The 16697-nt window shown below is 44.9% G+C and overlaps 1 protein-coding gene across 3 annotated transcripts in view; it reads right to left on the bottom strand.

Annotated features, from left to right (window-relative positions):
• The window catches only part of LOC118218076 (adenosine kinase-like), a 149680-nt gene that overhangs the window by 29464 nt on the left and 103519 nt on the right, over positions 1 to 16697 (bottom strand). For all 3 annotated transcript variants that reach the window (XM_035400469.1, XM_035400470.1, XM_035400472.1), the window contains one exon: positions 14875 to 15045. In XM_035400469.1, the coding sequence (XP_035256360.1) occupies positions 14875 to 15045 (171 nt within the window). The remainder of the gene's footprint in view (positions 1 to 14874; positions 15046 to 16697) is intronic.

Raw genomic sequence — 16697 nt, 5'->3', positions numbered from 1 at the left:
CAAAACCCCAGTTTAATTGCATGTCAAACATCTGAATTAGTTTTTTTGTTAAGATACCAGTCGATATCCTGAAGGGAAATTATTTCAAGCATAAACTATGACAGAAACAAGGGTGAAAATAAAACTTTCAACAACGCAACAGAAAAAGAAAAAAAAACCCAACATCAGCACAAACCACACTGTGGTTATATCGCCTAAATCATAAGAGCAGAGTTTAGTCAGAAAGGAGAACTATGTATTACTCAGTTACCGCTCAGCTTGCCCCAGAACTGTGTGTCTGAGGTTTCCTTGCGTGTTTAGACAAGTGACCACGTTCACCATTCACAACGGGAAGAGAGAGAGACGTTCTCTCAGACTGAAACAGAAATTTCAGATAAGAACGTGTAAAAGAAATCTCAGGGTACCCAGGTTCTTGGAATTGAAAATGAAAAAATTTGGAGGGGAGCATAAAAGCATAGCTTATCTTGCCCCTCAACACCAGCATGAAACTCCTAGAGGCCACAACCAAACAGCACTGAACACCAGACCCTAGAGACTCCTACCAAACAGCACTGAACACCAGACTCTAGAGACCACAACCAAACAGCACTGAACACAGACCCAAGAGACCATGACCAAACAGCACTGAACACCAGACCCTAGAGACCATGACCAAACAGCACTGAACACCAGACCCTAGAGACCATGACCAAACAGCACTGAACACCAGACCCTAGAGAGCACAGGAAATACTAGACAGTTCTCCTCACCAGGCCAATGCTCTGCCCAGCGTTTGTGTTGTAGATGATGAGGTATCAGTACCATATCAGCTCTAGTGCTTTAATACCTCATATTCCTCCCTCTAATGGGCTTACAACAGGGAAGCAGAGGGGGGGGGGGGGGTTAATCCCCCAGAACATCAACTGACACATTTCTTTTTAACTGCCACTTGAGAGGGAAAAAAAGGTTGCGCTTCATCAAAATGCGAAAAGCCTCACAGGTTTCTTTTTTTTTTTAGGTTGTGTTTTTCCAACCGTAGCCACAGAGATGTGACGAGTGGGCAGCACAAACACAAAGATGCGGTAACGTGTGGCTCCGCCCCCTTTCCACGGCACTTCCCGTAACCTCCTCCGAATGCACGGAAACTCCGTCGCAGCCATCTTAACACGATCTCACACTAATCGTGACGCAAGATATTACTACGACTGCTAAGGCAGTGAGACCGCTTAAAATATCGTCCGGCGCAAGGCCAGCATGAGGCCATTCCTGCGTTCTGGGCCCAATTCAATTTCAGTTTGCTCAATTCAGGAAATTAACTGAAATTCAAGCAATTAACTGAAATTTCCTTGTGGCGCATGACGTCATTATATCATCGTCATCTTTTGATAAATTAATTGCATTTAAACTCATTGTAGTGAATAGACGGGAACTGAAATGGAAATGACCCCAGCCTTGGTTCAGGCAGTCCTTAATCTCCAAGCAACCACCTATAGGCAGAACATGGGTGTTCCCCCCTGATAGTGAGCACGTCTACAGTACCGGCTCTACCTGAAAACATGGTTCCCAAAGGAAAATTTGGGAAAGGCCCTGACCATATGGGCCTGGCTCCTAGAACTAATCCCTCATCTTCCCTGAGATTCATCCTCGAAATAGGATTATGATCATTTTTTTCCCGAAAACTGAAAATGAATACAATGCTGGAAGAAGACGCCGGATAAACGTGAGCTAAATGTGTAGTAAACCACCGATAACAGCCACCCATGTTCCTTCGCAAAGTTAAATATGTGAGTGTGCATCAGTACGTATGTATGTATGTCTGTGTACATGTTAATATACTTTGCGTAGCTGGAGGAAGTGAAATCAGAGCTGCGTTTGTGATCTAGGACAGAGCCTCGGGTTTAGATCCGCTAAGCAAAAGCACAGAGAGCGGTCCGCGATGCTTTATTGCGCAGCAGCTGCGAATGCCATCCGCAACATATTTACTACTGATTCACTAAAGCGTTCCCGCTAATCGAGTAACCATGCAACCGGGCCCAAATAAGTCAGCGAGGGCAGTTAGCGGCGGCGCAGAGGCGCAGGGCGAGGCATGTGGAAAGGAGTGGAGAAGGACGTCGGGGGTGGGGGGGTGGGGGGGGGGAACGAGAGACTTGATGTGCGTAGATGAGACGAGCAGCAGCACTCCGGATGACCTGGAGGGGGTCTGTCTGATGGCATCTGCAGGGAGGACCGGCGCAGATACGGCTGCAGCATTCCGGTATTCCGGTCAGGAAGGCACAAGAGCCGGAATAACGAGCCGGGTCGCATATGCAATGAGGGAAAAACGGATTTTGTGGATGTTGTACAGAAGAAATTGGCAGCTCTGTGTTAGCAGCATGATAATCACACTGAAAGTCTGCTATTCAGGACAACAGAATTATTTTTTTCCAGTCTGGGATGCAGACACTGCTGTGTTACCAGGGGTGATTTACGGCGTGGAGTAGCTAGGAGGTATGCACCTCAGTTTGGCAAGATTGACTCAGACATGCAGACTGCTTGTCCAACTCCTTGAGATATCACTGAGACAGGCTGTGATGCATGAGGCAATATGTTCCTCTCTGTGCTGGAAAGCAGAGAAATAGCTGTGTGTTGTCAGCACAGCAGTGGTAGAAGGCATGTGAAGAAATTAGGGAGCCAAAAGATTTAGTGTTCTTTAGGAAAGCAGGAGGGCCCGAGAACGGATCCTTGAGGGACTCCTGTGGAAAGGCAGTGGAATTATGAGATGGTGCCTTGCTGTGTCACCTGATCAGCGAAGCTAGAAAGGAATGACGGACAGCCATTTATGGGTAGTGTTTAACACACGGATCTAACAGTCAACTATAATGAATGCAGCAGAGAGGCAGGAGATGGGATGCTGCTTTTGTTGACAGGGACAGGGACAGAAGTTCTTTTGGCTTCAAAGCACTAACCTAACTCAGAGGGAAGCTGCTCTCATAGCAAACCATATGAGAGAGACACAGAATTAACACCGTCACCTCATTTAACACCTTGAAGAATACCATTTCCACTGGCTTTCAGGCAACAGGCTGCCCCATATTCCAAGGCTATGCTGGCCACAGCATACCATTTTAACAGACCTCTTAACAATAAACAGGTTTTGGCGGTGAACAGGAAGTGACACTAGCTAGCTCACGATAACAAAAAATATTTTCTTTTGAGTTGTCAAACGGGACATTCTGGCCATCAGGCCAGCCTTCATAAGACACTTTTCAAGCAAAGGGTCACAGCAAGCTCACCTTCTCTGCTGCATTGGATCACACCTGAGGCAGCATCTCATCTCCGTAGCCAGATCACAGTTTTTTTTAAATTTGAAAATGGGTCTCGGTGCCAAGTTATTTCCCAATACACGAAGTAAAAGGCTGGTTCTGCTCCCACCTGGGCTATTTTTGAAGCTGAACAAGAGCTGATTCAATAGCATTAATTGGAAACTTGTCTGTAATTTTGCAAGGGATTCAGTTTAATTTGGTGCACAAGTAATCGTGCTGGGATAATGACTGAGAAAGGAACCGTTGAGCCAGATGAGACTGGATGAAAAAACCAGCAAATTGACTTCTTCAGTATTTCAAATGTAATTATTTTTATTAAAGTAACACAGCTATTGGAGTAGGTTTAAATATTGGCCTTTGTGAAATGAAATGAAAATTATTGCAGAAAAATACAGTACAGGTGTTGGGTTAATTTCTCATCTTTGTTGTCAAGAAATGCTGAATGATAACTTGGTAACGACAAAGACTTTTTTGTCTCTGTTAACCCAAAATGAATACCCTTGTACGGAGGGTCCATTCTCTTGCACACCTAACATTGTTAGTGGTGTCTTCCTCCCATAGCAATGACGGCTGCCCTGGTCATTGACAAGTTTACACCTTCGTGGCATTTAAATAGACTGCGTTACACTACCATCAGGCTTCAGGTCATGCTTATTCTTAGTGCTAATTTTCAATCATCTTTATGAATTGGCCATGAGCTGCACAGTTAAAAATGTGTCACTCTGGCAGTAAAATTAATGCGGGGGTAACACAATTTTAATACGCATGACTGAGACACTGTACTGGACACCACACAGTTGCTTGAGCTTTGGGAATCATACAGCACGTAATTTTCTCTGATACTTGCAAGAGTCTAATGAGGTAAAAAAAAAACAAAAAAAAAACAGTCCTTTCATGGATCTGCTCTTCTGTGTTGTACAGGAGCAGCGCAGAGATGCTCCACTTCCTCCTTTCATTTCGAGTTTACGCTCAGCCGGCGGACCCTCGGCGGGACAGCTTGGGAGCCGTATGTGCTGATACCGGGGGGGGGGGCGGGGGGGGTGGCTCTGCGGCGTGGGCCCGTCTCAGAGACCCTAGCTCTGGGCACCGCGACGAGGTCACATCGTCACCACTGCTCACCAACGCGGACCATCTGTCAGGACACCGCCGGCACCGAGAACTCAATCAAGCAGCAGAGAGAATTCAGCCAAATCCCCACAGCAAGCGAGATGCTCACACAACCATGCACTTACAGAGCCATTGGTTCAGCCATTTTAAACAGTCCATTTTCTCCATTTAAAAAAAAAAAAAAAAAATGCTGATCTTACACAAACCTGAATACTGGCACTTTATAAAGGCAGAGGCTGCACAATTTTAAACATACACCAGGTGAAACATCTGTGGCCAACTGCTCTTATTGGCAGCAATACGGCAAGTCTGCAGCACAGGATAACTGTGACCAACTGCTCGTATTGGCTGGAGCACAGCTAGCATGTAGCACAGGATAACTGTGGCCAACTGCTCTTATTGGCTGGAGCACAGCTAGCATGTAGCACAGGATAACTGTGACCAACTGCTCTTATTGGCTGGAGCACAGCTAGCTTGTAGCACAGGATAGCGGTGTCTAACTGCTCTTATTGGCTGGAGTACAGCAAGTGTGTAGCACAGGATAGCTGTAGCTACTGCTCTAATTGGCTGAAGTACAGCTAGTGTGTAGCACAGGATAGCTGTAGCTACTGCTCTTATTGGCTGAAGTACAGCTAGCCTGTAGCACAGGATAGCAGTGGCTAACTGCTTCTATTGGCTGGAGTACAGCCAGCGCGTAGCGCAGGACAGCAGACGAAAGGAATATCCACGGGGCTGTGTGAGAAACCCTTGCTGTGATGCAAGCAAAAGGCCCTCAGTAGTCTTGAAAACACAAGCCCATTCATCACTGTATACACGGGAGCAAAGCCCCTCTTCAACAGAAGTGCGGCTTTGCAACATCTCACCCTCATTGTTGCTGCCAATGGCCAGCAAAGGATAACCCACGTAACGCAGTCTTTAAACAACAAGCCGGCACAAAGAGGCCCTTTCCACTTTCCATCTCCTTGCCCTCATGCACCGTCACACAAAATATGTTGAGTGCCTCATGAGGGTTTCTGAAAAGAGAGCCTTTTCTCTCGCAACGCATGAGGTTCAAACCCTCAGATAAAATCCTACGTCCAAAGGCGTAAGTGCCGCTGGGAGAAATCACAGTTACGGGGGTAAAAAAAAAAACATCAACAAACATTCTCGCTTCTCCAAATATGAGGGCGAAAAAAACAACAACCAACGCTTTTTGTTTTGGTTTTTTTTTTCCTTCCCTGTATTACAAGAGCAGCAGCTTGACGTGCGGGTTAATCAGATTGAAATGTCAGTTTTACAGTAGCACTCACATATAAAAATAAAAGCCAAAGGGTTTAAGTGAACGAGCCAAGTTCAAACAGTAAATACATACACAAAGACTAGGATGACAAAATAAGCGGCGGATTCACTTTGTAGACTTAGGTTACAGGAACGGCACATCGACTTAATCGCCCTACAAATCTCTCTAGGATAACACCTTAAAGGTGAATCTCGGATATTAATTTCAACCCACACACTTGACACAGCCCTCATGTAACATTCATTTTAACCACTTAAAAAAAAAAGAAAAAAAAAAGTGAACGTTCATATCTGTAGAAACAGCGCGGCGGGATGTTAATTATCTTTTTCGCACGCCTCGCTCTCTTGAAGGGAACACGTATTCCTGCGTCTGTAGGCATTTCGACAGCCCTCCGCAGATTTAATTTGCTTGTGCTGCTCAGCCACAGCTAATGTAAAAGCATGCAAACAGGCGCCACGCGTACAAGGAAGAGCGGTCATGTGACCCATGCCTGGATGGCTCCATCTAGAGAGGGAAAAAAAAACATGGACAACAAAACTAATGATTTCATTTCCGGCTTGCCATGATAGCTTACGGATAGTGCAGTTTACTCTACCCCCCCCCCCCCCCCCCCCCCCCCGCACTCCACCCAAAAGTACACTCGTTAAAAAGAACAGAACAGCTTGCTAACTTAGCTCAGTTAAAAAAAATTATTTTTTTTAACTGTGTGCTACAAGAGGTTCTGGCAGCTGTTCAAAGCTGAGCAGCGCTGGCATTTGAGGACAGTGGCCGGGGAGGAAATCAAAAGAGAGAGAGAATGTGCTGGGGAAGAGCGGTGCACGGCGGCGAGAACGCTGTCATACGGAGACAAAGCGCTCGGTTCCTCAGGGCGAGGAAGATGAGGAAATCCGCCGCTTTCTCCCAGTCATTCGCAAGAGGCCCTTCCAGCCCAGGCTCAGACGCTTTTGGTGGGCAGTGTTTTGGCAGTTTGGCGGGCAGTGTTTTGGTGGGTAGTATTTTGGTGGTTTGGTGGGCAGCATTTAGGTGGTTTGGTGGGCAGCATTTAGGTGGTTTGGTAGGCAGCATTTTGGTGGGAAGTGTTTGCAGCATTTTGATGGGCAGTGGTACAAACATGGGAGGGGAGGGCTCGCGTCCCAACGCCTCCCAGATCCTCCCAGATGGCATAACGGAGTATCAACGACAGACAGGAGTCCAGAAAAATGAAATAAAATAAGGGTCTCTTTGTCAAGGCAAACCTGGCTTTTACATCTCCTTCTTTTATTTTGGAAAGTGTGGGCTGGACTGCATGCAGTCTACGGGCAATAAAATTCCTTTTACCGCAGGGGCTTCTTCAGGGAAACGACACCCCGTGGTGATTTGGGCCCCCCCCAGACACACACACACACACACACACATTACCACAGCAGTTGAGAGTATGCTTACATTGGCGCTGACGATGGTAACGGGCGTGGCCGCAGGCAAAGGAGCCTTCCCTGCAGCCCTGCATACTCAGGGCAGGCCTCTGGGGATTCCCCACCCCTGACGCCCCCCCCCCCCAAAAATACGGACTTCATATCACTAAGGCCTTTTTCCATACACACACTGGGGCAGTGCTGGAAAAGCCATCAGAGCAGGCCTTCACCTCACAGACTCCCTGGGTGTAAAGCTGAGAACTCAGACTCGACTGTAACCATGACAGCCTGAGGGCCTTTCCGCAACCATGACCTGCAGGGCTGTAAGGCACACCTAACTGAACCCAATTGGTTCTGTGGAATGGACAAAAAAATATAAAAATAAAAAAATCAAGCAGAGATGGCTAGTGGATATTTATTTATCCACTATTTTCTCTTTTATTATGTGTATTTTCTTATTGCGTTTCTCATGTGTTTATGTCCTTCTAATATAAACTTGTTTTATGCCCTGCATTTTCTTCTGATTTTAAGGTAAGTGCTTTAAATTGCATCTTTTGCATGAATTGTGCTATATAAATAAAGTTTGACTGATTGATGGATTGATAAAAAGCACACACAATACAGAGAGGAACTAGAATAAACAAAATACACAAATAAGAAAAGAGAATCGTCTTCCTTTACAGACAAAGAAAGAAATGGACTAAAAAGCATTCAAGAGCCAGAAGATGACTGATTTCATCGGCAGCACAGGGCACATTAAATTACCTTCCCCTGAAAAAGTAGGTAATATACCACTTCCTGTCTGCAAATGGACATAAGGAAGCATAAAGATACATAATGATGCGATCAGGCTATTCAGCCCATCTAGACTTGTCATTTACCTACAGTACCGGCTATTTGTCTACTTAACTGAGCAGTTTTAGCCCCTGAAGAACATTCAGTTGTCACTATTTCCACTTTCAGTCGACAATTTTAATGAATTGGTGAAATGTTTCCAATGTGAACTCGACACGTGAATCCACAGAATCGCATCCAAAGAAAATTCTGGTAAATTCACTTCACTTACAAAGGGATGTCTGTCACAGATTTCCTTCCCCAATGTAATGTGGTAACACTTTCTTTGAATGGTTATTCATAAATGTTACATAGCACCTTCATAGGCTCTAAATACGCATTCATAAATGTTTACGTTAATAAATGCACTTATAATTAATGTACCTGTAAGTTAAATGTAATTATTATTAAGACATGCTATTGTCACTTGCCGCATCAAACAATTACGCTTGTGGACATAAGCATCTATGAATGACTATACAGTGAGAGGCTATGTAGTGCTTATGAACCAGTTAAGAGTATTTAAAATCACATGATTAGCATGTGCTTTTTGGTCACAGTAGTTTCTTAGACACACCAAAATAAGCCAGGTCTGAGTCTGTGAGATTGTTGGCTCAACTGGGCTGTGCCAACAGACAAGGTGGCAGCCCAGGATGTACAAAAACCCGCTAAAATATATATTCTTACAAAATACGAAACACTTTTTCCAAACAGACGCATTGATAAGCTGCAACCAAAATGGCGGAGGCGTAGGTTTCTTTGCGAGCCAGTAACCTGCATTACATGTGAAACACAGAAGAGCAAAATACATATTTCAAATACATGTTAGGAAAGATGCTCCTCCCTGGAGGCAGGTTTGCGGAGCTGATGAGGAGAGCATAAGCGGGCCACAGAAAACCGTTCCAGCTCGCTGCTGCGATCCGGTTCTGAGCGGCAGGGCCAGTCCTGAACGAGCCGCCAGAGCGGCTTCCACAGTACCCCCGACCCCGACCCCGCGGCCATCCCGTCGGTAATAACCGTTATTTCAACCGTTAACGCTTCATTTTAAACCGCGTTCTCCGTATGAATGGCTAAGCGACCCTGTTTTTTTTTTGCAATGTTGTCAGCCAATCCGTCCTCATGGCGTTCTGGCACTGTCGACCCCGCGCGTTTGCACACGGGCAGTACCGCACGCTGAAAGGCCTGGCCTTTGGCTTTAATACGCAGTCCAGCGGAAGCAGAGAGAGACTCACTCCATCAGGCCAGCGCAGTTGCCCTGGATGGCTTTTTTTTTCTTTTCTTTTTTTAATGTCACTTGAAGAGAAAACAATCTGGTGTCAGCAGGCTGGACGTCTTGCCGCTCCAGCGCCATGGCAACAGCGTTTCTGTCACCTCGGATATAAAGACCTGCCTCCTTCAGTGCCAGCCTGTCACTCACCACAGAAACGAGCCCCGCGTCCCCAAATGCAACACGGCAATTACCAGCATTACGTAAGAACCAATCCACGATTAGGAGCTGGAGAGAGGTAAAGACTGTCAACATGATATAAACAGCAGAGAGGCTGATGGCTAGAACAGAAGAACAACTCAGGGCCAGGTTTACGTACAGAGAAAACTCACGGCGCAAACTGCGGGCTGACTGCAGGGCATGTGGGTGCAGCCTGCCTGAAATTAAGGTCTCACTTACCAAGGCTACAAGCGAATTACTGTACACAGCCAGCAAATGGTACTACCTACTATTCGCATTGGTGTATAAAGCAGGGCTTAAAGGGCACAGCCCCACCCCCCCACCCCCCACCCCAAAAAAAAACAACAAAAAATCCTGTTTACTGCATTGAATACAGAGTGAAGTGTCCAGTGTGAAAACAGCTCTAACAGAGTTTATAGCGGCCACAGTGGACTCACATAAACGCTGTAAGAGCTGATTTAACACTGAAAATTGTCCTGTGTATCTTCATGGGATGTGGGGAAATGTATGCATCTTTATGCATGTGCCACAAAGAAGAGCGTAGGCTATTCAGCACTAATGTACGCGTGGGACCAAATGTGTATATTCCAGCTGTTGGGGCATTTGCCAACAGAATTAATCCAGATGTGAGATAGTGTAATGTTGCACGGAGCTTGACTTGTTGCCGGGACGGAATGGGAGCCTGTGGGAGGTTCCAGGTCATCTCTCATTTCTCACAGAAGAGTAATATTTTGAGCTCTCTTCCTGTAGCTACGGTAACATTGTCAGTGACAACAGGCCCTCAAAGGCTCAAACCTCGTAAATATGTACCAAATCGAACATTAAAGAAACAGGAACAAACACACAGTAACCCTGCATTATATTATTTTAGTAAAGCAATTTTTCCACAATGGACAAACGTGATTTAATGCACCAGCTTATCAATGCGTTTATTTGTATTATTTACCTACCAGCAGCAACTGCCCACTGTTACTCTTAAACTTCAAGCCCTTGTTAGGAAGACTCATATTATGCATTTTTAGATGCATAAAAAACAGATAAATTAAAACTTTAACTGTACAAAGTTGCAATCAGTTAGAAAACCTTTCGAAAAAATGTGTAACTTATTTAAAATATTTTTCCTCAGTTATTAAAATTTGAAATTTTATATTAAAAATGTGATTTTTATTCCCTTTCACTGCCCTGGATGAGATGGATTGGCGTGGGGAGGGTCGAGTTGGCAGGTACTGTGTGTGGGGGAGGGGGAGGGGGGGGTGAACTATGCGGTGGGAGGGAGCCTTGAGTGAACCCTTGTGGGGGTGGCGGGGGTCGTAGTGTTAAAGAGACGTTTGCGGAAAATCATTTTTTTCAAGTAAAACGCTACTAAAACCATTTTAAACGCGCAGCTTCAAGTCGTAAGAAGAGCAAATGCAGGGATTTTCAGCAGGGCTCCTGTGGAAGTGCTGGTCGTCAGTCGGGCCCGCTCCGGGTCCGGGCCGGGCCGGGAAGGGCGGGGTCTCGCTCGAAAGCCAAGAGGCCTCGCGGGAGCACCGCGCGGTCCAAAACGGCTCACGGAAAAGAGAAGCAAAAAGAAGAAAAAAATAAATAAATAAAATAAAATAAAAAGGGACCCGGCCAAATTTTCTGAAGGATCCCCTAAGAGGAACGGCTGGCGTTATAAACTCATTCCTGTTACCGCTGGGCCTCCCGGACGGGCCTGAAACCGCCGCTCCCCACCGACGGGAATCAAAACACACACGCACACTTTCAAACGCATCATCGGCATGGCAACAAAGGAAAAGGCTGCTCGCTGCTTCGACCGCCGCGGCGGCCTCGCTGTACCGTTGGCAAGCGAGTCCGAAGCGCGTTAGCGATACGCTACACCCCGGTGAACTGTACGCATCCACATCTGCTCCCCATTATTCAGCAGGGGACGTTAGCCCCATTCCTCTCCTGCTCCTTTTCGCTTATGTGTTCAAACCATGGCTGCATGACCTCCCCCGCTACGTGCCACTCCTAAGTCTTCACAGACAGCAGTGTGTGTGTTATTAATGGCTTCAGGAATTAAGGTGGCGGAGAGGGGGCACTTAAAGTAAAGCTTAATCAAATAATATCAGACAAACCGAAACCTACGCCGCTTCTGCTCATTCGTTGCAGTCCGCAAGATTAAATTACACTGCGTGTTTACATAGCAATCGAGGGCCACTGAATGATCGTACATCATGAAATTTCCGTAGCGGGTGCATTTGGCTGGATCTTGTCAAGTACCATGCCCGAGAGACTAAAAAAAAAAAAAAAAAACGCTGCACTCCAAGGAACACAAATCCATTTTACCCTTGGGTCCATTACCCAGAATGCCCTACTGCTGCCCTCTTCGCAGGAGGAGATACCTGATGAGATCCATAGTGTGTGACACAGACAAAATGAGCACCACACTCAGGATCTCAGTCAATGTTGCAACAGCCAGTGTTGCTACAGTCAGTGCTGCTCCCAGATGCGGAGACGAGAACAGGTGAGAGATCTATCAAGATCTAACTATGGTTCTCAGGACACCTGTAACCCCCCCCCAGTGTGGAGACACACAGACACAAAGTCTCTTTCGCACTAGACTGAACCACTAGTGAGATATTCCGGGCAGCCCAGGACAGCTGTGAGCAGCGTGTGACCTGCACCAAGCAGCTCACTGACACAGAGCAGCGAAAATCAATAAATAAGCAGCCATGAAATGGTGACACGATTAAGAGGAGTGATAGAGGGATAAGCTCTGATCTGTGTTTGTGTTCCTGTGTGACATGTTAAATGGAGGTGAAGAGAATGGGAGGGGCTGGGGGGGGGGCAGGCGGGATTAACACTTGGGCTTCTGGAAGTTTGTAGTGCAGAACAAGTTTCCAAAAATACATGCACACAAAAATACACAAGTGCACGCATACAAAAACAAATAGGCACACGCACAGAAACAGACACACATAAGTGCATGTAGACAAAAATACATAAATGTTTACAGAAACACACACACATGCAACACGTGACCAAATGAGGTGTTGCAGTACTATATTGGTAATGTGCTACAGTACAGGTTTAGTACTGTGTTACAACACGGTACTAATGTTGTGTTTCAGTAATGCAGTAACACAGTGTTACACAGTATTAGTCAAATGCTACAGTACCATATAAACCCTTAGAGGGTTAGACAGCACTAATGCTGTGTTACAGTACTTTAGCAACACAGTATTAGCGAAATGCTACAGTACCATATTACCCCTTAGAGGGTTAGACAGCACTAATGCTGTGTTACAGCACTTAAACAACACAGTATTAGCGAAACGCTACAGTACCATATTAACCCTTAGAGGCTTAGACAGCACTAATGCTGTGTTACAGTACTTTCGCAACACAGTATTAGCGAAATGCTACAGTACCATATTAACCCTTAGAGGGTTAGACAGCACTAATGCGGTGTTACAGCACTTAAACAACACAGTATTAGCGAAACGCTACAGTACCATATTAACCCTTAGAGGGTTAGACAGCACTAATGCTGTGTTACAGTACTTTAGCAACACAGTATTAGCGAAATGCTACAGTACCATATTAACCCTTAGAGGGTTAGACAGCACTAATGCTGTGTTACAGCACTTAAACAACACAGTATTAGCGAAACGCTACAGTACCATATTACCCCTTAGAGGGTTAGACAGCACTAATGCTGCGTTACAGCACTTAAACAACACAGTATTAGCGAAATGCTACAGTACCATATTACCCCTTAGAGGGTTAGACAGCACTAATGCTGCGTTACAGCACTTAAACAACACAGTATTAGCGAAATGTTACAGTACCATATTAACCCTTAGAGGCTTAGACAGCACTAATGCTGTGTTACAGCACTTAAACAACACAGTATTAGCGAAATGTTACAGTACCATATTAACCCTTAGAGGCTTAGACAGCACTAATGCTGTGTTACAGCACTTAAACAACACAGTATTAGCGAAATGTTACAGTACCATATTAACCCTTAGAGGCTTAGACAGCACTAATGCTGTGTTACAGCACTTAAACAACACAGTATTAGCGAAATGCTACAGTACCATATTAACCCTTAGAGGGTTAGACAGCACTAATGCTGTGTTACAGTACTTTAGCAACACAGTATTAGCGAAATGCTACAGTACCATATTAACCCTTAGAGGGTTAGACAGCACTAATGCTGTGTTACAGCACTTAAACAACACAGTATTAGCGAAATGCTACAGTACCATATTAACCCTTAGAGGGTTAGACAGCACTAATGCTGTGTTACAGTACTTTAGCAACACAGTATTAGCGAAACACTACAGTACCATATTAACCCTTAGAGGGTTAGACAGCACTAATGCTGTGTTACAGTACTTTAGCAACACAGTATTAGCGAAACGCTACAGTACCATATTACCCCTTAGAGGGTTAGACAGCACTAATGCTGTGTTACAGTACTTAAACAACACAGTATTAGCGAAATGCTACAGTACCATATTAACCCTTAGAGGGTTAGACAGCACTAATGCTGTGTTACAGCACTTAAACAACACAGTATTAGCGAAATGCTACAGTACCATATTAACCCTTAGAGGGTTAGACAGCACTAATGCTGCGTTACAGCACTTAAACAACACAGTATTAGCGAAACGCTACAGTACCATATTAACCCTTAGAGGGTTAGACAGCACTAATGCTGTGTTACAGTACTTAAACAACACAGTATTAGCGAAATGCTACAGTACCATATTACCCCTTAAAGGGTTAGACAGCACTAATGCTGTGTTACAGTACTTTAGCAACACAGTATTAGTGAAACGCTACAGTACCATATTACCCCTTAGAGGGTTAGACAGCACTAATGCTGTGTTACAGTACTTAAAAAACACAGTATTAGCGAAACGCTACAGTACCATATTAACCCTTAGAGGGTTAGACAGCACTAATGCTGTGTTACAGCACTTAAACAACACAGTATTAGCGAAACGCTACAGTACCATATTAACCCTTAGAGGGTTAGACAGCACTAATGCTGTGTTACAGGACTTAAACAACACAGTATTAGCGAAACGCTACAGTACCATATTAACCCTTAGAGGGTTAGACAGCACTAATGCTGTGTTACAGTACTTTAGCAACACGGTATTAGCGAAATGCTACAGTACCATATTAACCCTTAGAGGGTTAGACAGCACTAATGCTGTGTTACAGCACTTAAACAACACAGTATTAGCGAAATGCTACAGTACCATATTAACCCTTAGAGGCTTAGACAGCACTAATGCTGTGTTACAGCACTTAAACAACACAGTATTAGCGAAATGCTACAGTACCATATTAACCCTTAGAGGGTTAGACAGCACTAATGCTGTGTTACAGCACTTAAACAACACAGTATTAGCGAAATGCTACAGTACCATATTAACCCTTAGAGGGTTAGACAGCACTAATGCTGCGTTACAGCACTTAAACAACACAGTATTAGCGAAACGCTACAGTACCATATTAACCCTCAGAGAGTTGGGCTACGGGGCTCACCGTCTCGTTCCCGAACAGGACGTCCACGTACGGCATGACCTGCATCATCTGCTCCTTGAAGAACTGGCTGATGAAAGGGGCGGAGAGGTTGATGCTGAAAATCTTGTTGTGCTCCGAGGCGTGCTTGGCCACCTTCAGAATGGACTCCAGGGACACGGTCAGGAAGAAACCCTGCGACGAGGGAGGAAGCCCGTTAGCACCGGCCACGAGCATCGGCATAACCACGCGATCGAGAGTCAAGGTGCGCCCCTACCGCTGCCACACCACGGTCAGTGTCACCTGGGGGACGCCACAGTCACATACCAGACGGGCGTATGCAGGTTTCTGTAATGAGTTCAATGCAATGCAGCACACTGAATGGTCCGGAAGCTACTGGACATGCACACTAATCCTCATATCAACTCATGAGTAGTGTTCTAGACAGAAGGACCTCAGTGGGCTCCATACAAAAGACCAATGCAGTAACATTAGGGCCAGCTCCACTGGCTCCACACAAGCCTCAGAGCTCCCTGTGTTATTTACAATCTACACCAGTGGAAAACACCCCTGTTCCTAGGCTTTCAATCCAATCCTAACAAAGCACACTACGCCTTCAACAGCTAGAGATCTTGTTCAGCTGCTAATTAGTAGAATTAGGATTGAAATTAGGGTTGAAATGAAAACAGACAGGATGGTAGATCTCCCAGGAATGAGGTTGGGCAGCCCGGCTCTACATGACTGACTGTCAGAGCAAAAGTCCTTAGATGAACTTTCATAAGTATTCAGATGACAACGTGATTGTGGACCTCCTCTAAAACTACTGTCATCCAATTCCAATGGTGTGATGAAAATTATTTTGACGTGAAACCGGAAAAGACAAACAAAAGGGTCATGGATTTCATAAGAACATTCCCCCCCCCCCCCCCCCCCCCCAACAACAAAAGGAGCCTTCCCATCGGATCAAAAACAATAGAAAGAATTGAGTAGTTTAGAAATCTGGGCACTGTCACACTGCACAGCGAATTGACCTTCTGAGCAAATTGTCATCGAGTGCATGCCAAATGTCAATCAAGACTGTTCTCCCTCTGCAAACTCAGGAAATTGAATGTCAATCAGCCACTGCTGCAAAGCATTTCACACCGGCTTCATTGAATCAGCAGTGACCTTCAGCCCGGCGGCTTGGTGTGGCTCCCTAAATAGCATCAGACAAACTGAGCTGGAGAGGGTAACGTTACTGAGCAGTGACATCATAGAGAGACAATAAAGAGCCCATGAAACACCATTAAGGAGTTAAAAAAAAACGAAAATATAATGGAACTAACCTCCCTCACAACCCCTGAATCATCGGTTTGAGACTGTGCCATCAGTGTTCCCTCCCTTTTAAAACAAGGAGAGCGCTCAACGGCTTAGTGCCTACATCTGTTCACCTCAACAATGACACAGAACACCTTCATTTTTACGTTTAATTAAATTTTCTTATTTAATGTAGTCCCAAATGCATTTTTGCCTCTCTTGATCTTATGTCATTTATGCAAGTTCTATGTCATTTATATACGAAACTTCTTACAATAATTTCCTTAATGGAATTCTTAGTTCCTATTTTGCAATAATAGTAACGTCTTTTAGGAATCTCTAAATGCAATTTCCGTAACTTTATTTCTTAATGTAATTTATGTAAATTGCTAATTAAATTTCTTGGGAGAAACAAGGTTATTCTATACCTGCACAGTCTACGGATGGAATTACTGCCCCTTGGAATCTGAGCACATTAATAAATATGCTACTGTTGATTCACAAATCAAAAGGCTTAATTCAAGCTTTATTTAACAAAAAACGCACAAGCG

Source organism: Anguilla anguilla, chromosome 18 (genome assembly GCF_013347855.1).
Source record: "Anguilla anguilla isolate fAngAng1 chromosome 18, fAngAng1.pri, whole genome shotgun sequence".
In the NCBI taxonomy this organism is placed as follows: domain Eukaryota; kingdom Metazoa; phylum Chordata; class Actinopteri; order Anguilliformes; family Anguillidae; genus Anguilla; species Anguilla anguilla.
The sequence above is the reverse complement of the archived record's forward strand: the minus strand, read 5'-3'. Positions and strand labels throughout refer to the sequence as shown.